Here is a 2,275-nt window from a genome sequence, read left to right as displayed (position 1 = left end):
TTTAGAACAAATTAGAACACCTTAAAAGATTTGTTGCATATGTGCAAAACATGTTAGAACACGTCAGTTTAACTCTTGAAAGCACGAACGTAGAAATAAATAGTTTTTCAGTAAAGTCTTTCTTGATTTGCTTCTTTGTGAAGTTTAGCCAGCCGCCAACTTGCGTTCCGATCCTAGAAAATTTATCAGGTTACAGAATTTGCCTTGTCATGATTTCCGAGACTATTCTTCTCCATACAGAGATTTAGGTGTGTGGTACTAATTCATTAGACAGTAACGCAGAGAATTTTGCTACAACAGCTTGTAACGCATGCGTTACTGTTAGCACCAGCGGCATCTTCCCTTCCCTTTAAATGAGTAGGTATATATAACAAGATGATTGGCATAGTGGTCAATTAACGAACCGATAAAGCAGACAAATTTTTGTCGAAGTTTTCTTATCAGATCCAAAAGAAAATGAAGAAGATGAAAGCTGAGTTGACGAAGCAGATCAGACGAAATCTAGTTTTAAAACGTTTCTGGGGATTCAAATATGCCAATTATTTCATGCTTTATGACCTCTCGTTATCAAACAAGGGAACATCTGTCTCAGACGAACCAAACCCTGTGAGACATGACCCCTTGTCTGAGATAAGCTCCTTACAACGAACGTCTGAAATATTTTGTCTCAGGATGCTCAGTCCATGTTAACAAATTAACAATCCCCAATGAAATTCCCGGCACTCTTCCTCCCTTTTGAAGTATCCCGAGCAACCTCTTCTTGATTTATTTCGCAGCTCTCTCTCTCTCTCTCTCTCTCTCTCTCTCTCTCTCTCTCCTTGCTGCTGGAGTATTCCACGCGACCTTCGTTGCTGTAATGGTTTAAGCTGTCCCATCTCTCTGGCTTTCTCTTTCTCTGTAAAAATATATGATACTCAATGCTCTGACATCAGCAGATTCCAATTCCCCCCTCACCTTCCATCAGTAGGATTCCTCCATCTTCAGTGGTTCATTGAAATTCAAAGAGAGCCCCGCCTTTATTCTCATGAAAAAGGAAGAATCTGCTCCTCCCTACAAATACCCATCACTGCCATTGAGCTCCTCATGCAAGCAGTCACCCTTAACTGGTAGTCATCCCCTCATCGTCCCTTCTCAGGCGGCCTCAGCTTTGATGGCTTCCCGTTCAAGCAGCTCCTCATGGAACGCGAGGCAGAACAAGAACTTCGAGCAGGCCCTCGCAAAGTATGACCAGGACACGCCGGACCGCTGGAAGAACATCGCCACCATGGTGGGAGACAAGACGGAGGAGGAGGTGAAGAGGCACTACCAAGTCTTGATGGACGACCTGAGATCCATCGAGTCCGGCCATGTGCCGTTTCCCAACTACACCGACCGCAGATCCGCTTTATCAGAAGAGGATCAGAGGTCTATTCTTCTTCTTCTTCTTCTTCTTCTTCTTCTTCTTCTTCTTCTGTTAATTTATAGATTTTCTTGTATTTTAATAATCTTTCCTTAATTTCACTTTGTGCAGGCTGCTGATGTATTTGAAGCTCCAGCGTCAATGAACAGTTGACGTTGTGATCGCACATGGTGGTATGATGAATATGTGTCCGTGACCATATTAGCATTAATATAATACATGGTCTAGGAGATGAGTGTCCCTATCTCTCTCCCTATATATATATAATATCTATATATGATGTGTATGCCCTCTGTTTCTGGTCTTAATCTTGCTAGCTGCGAGGTTAAATGCAGATGACATAATTATAATAGTCGCAGGATTGTCTATGATAGTAGACGAATCCTTTTATATATGAATGAAATCTATCGCTGCCTTGCCTCATCTCTCTCTCTCTCTCTCTCTCTTATACATATATATATATATATACACACACCCTGAATACTGTCAGATGGCTAAAAATTAAAAGTTAATCATTGAAAACACTATTATAGTTGTTAAAAGCACCGATAAGCTTAACATAGCTTGTTGGGCTAACAGGACGGTAAAATTTACTCATTCATTCTTATGGGCATTACTTCTTTAGATTGTGAGTATACTACAGGTACACTCAGTTTCCAACTGCACAAGCATGACTTGTTTTCCCTTTTTTATTAAGTTCAATCCAATGCCCAATCAGATTGAATCGCCTTGTCCCATTCGCCTCTGTCATATGCTGAAGTGTGGGGGTTTCAGGTTCTGTCTGCAGACTTGATGCCAGATCAAACTCCAGTTACATTTTGTAAAAATGATTCGGCAAACTGAACTTATTCACACATAATTCATTAAGAAGGAAGG

At 41.0% G+C, this 2,275-nt stretch overlaps 1 protein-coding gene across 1 annotated transcript; it reads left to right on the top strand.

Annotated features, from left to right (window-relative positions):
- Positions 1 to 687: 687 nt before the first annotated feature.
- On the top strand, positions 688 to 1,808 carry LOC116254746 (protein RADIALIS-like 4). The gene is made up of 2 exons (XM_031630307.2): positions 688 to 1,404; positions 1,511 to 1,808. The coding sequence occupies exons 1-2, from the start codon at positions 1,025 to 1,027 to the stop codon at positions 1,542 to 1,544; spliced, it is 414 nt and encodes a 137-aa protein (XP_031486167.1). The 5' UTR covers positions 688 to 1,024; the 3' UTR covers positions 1,545 to 1,808.
- The last annotated feature ends 467 nt before the right edge of the window (positions 1,809 to 2,275 follow it).

Source organism: Nymphaea colorata, chromosome 5, assembly GCF_008831285.2.
Source record: "Nymphaea colorata isolate Beijing-Zhang1983 chromosome 5, ASM883128v2, whole genome shotgun sequence".
NCBI classification, from domain to species: Eukaryota; Viridiplantae; Streptophyta; class Magnoliopsida; order Nymphaeales; family Nymphaeaceae; genus Nymphaea; species Nymphaea colorata.
This window is presented reverse-complemented; position numbering and strand designations above follow the sequence as displayed.

What these genes read in the sequence shown, in the direction of transcription:
- LOC116254746 (XM_031630307.2), top strand. Translation starts at nt 1,025, where the DNA reads ATGAAAAAGGAAGAATCTGCTCCTCCCTACAAATACCCATCACTGCCA. An exon ending in TTATCAGAAGAGGATCAGAG is followed by an intron (nt 1,405 to 1,510) that starts GTCTATTCTTCT and finishes CACTTTGTGCAG; the next exon opens with GCTGCTGATGTATTTGAAGC.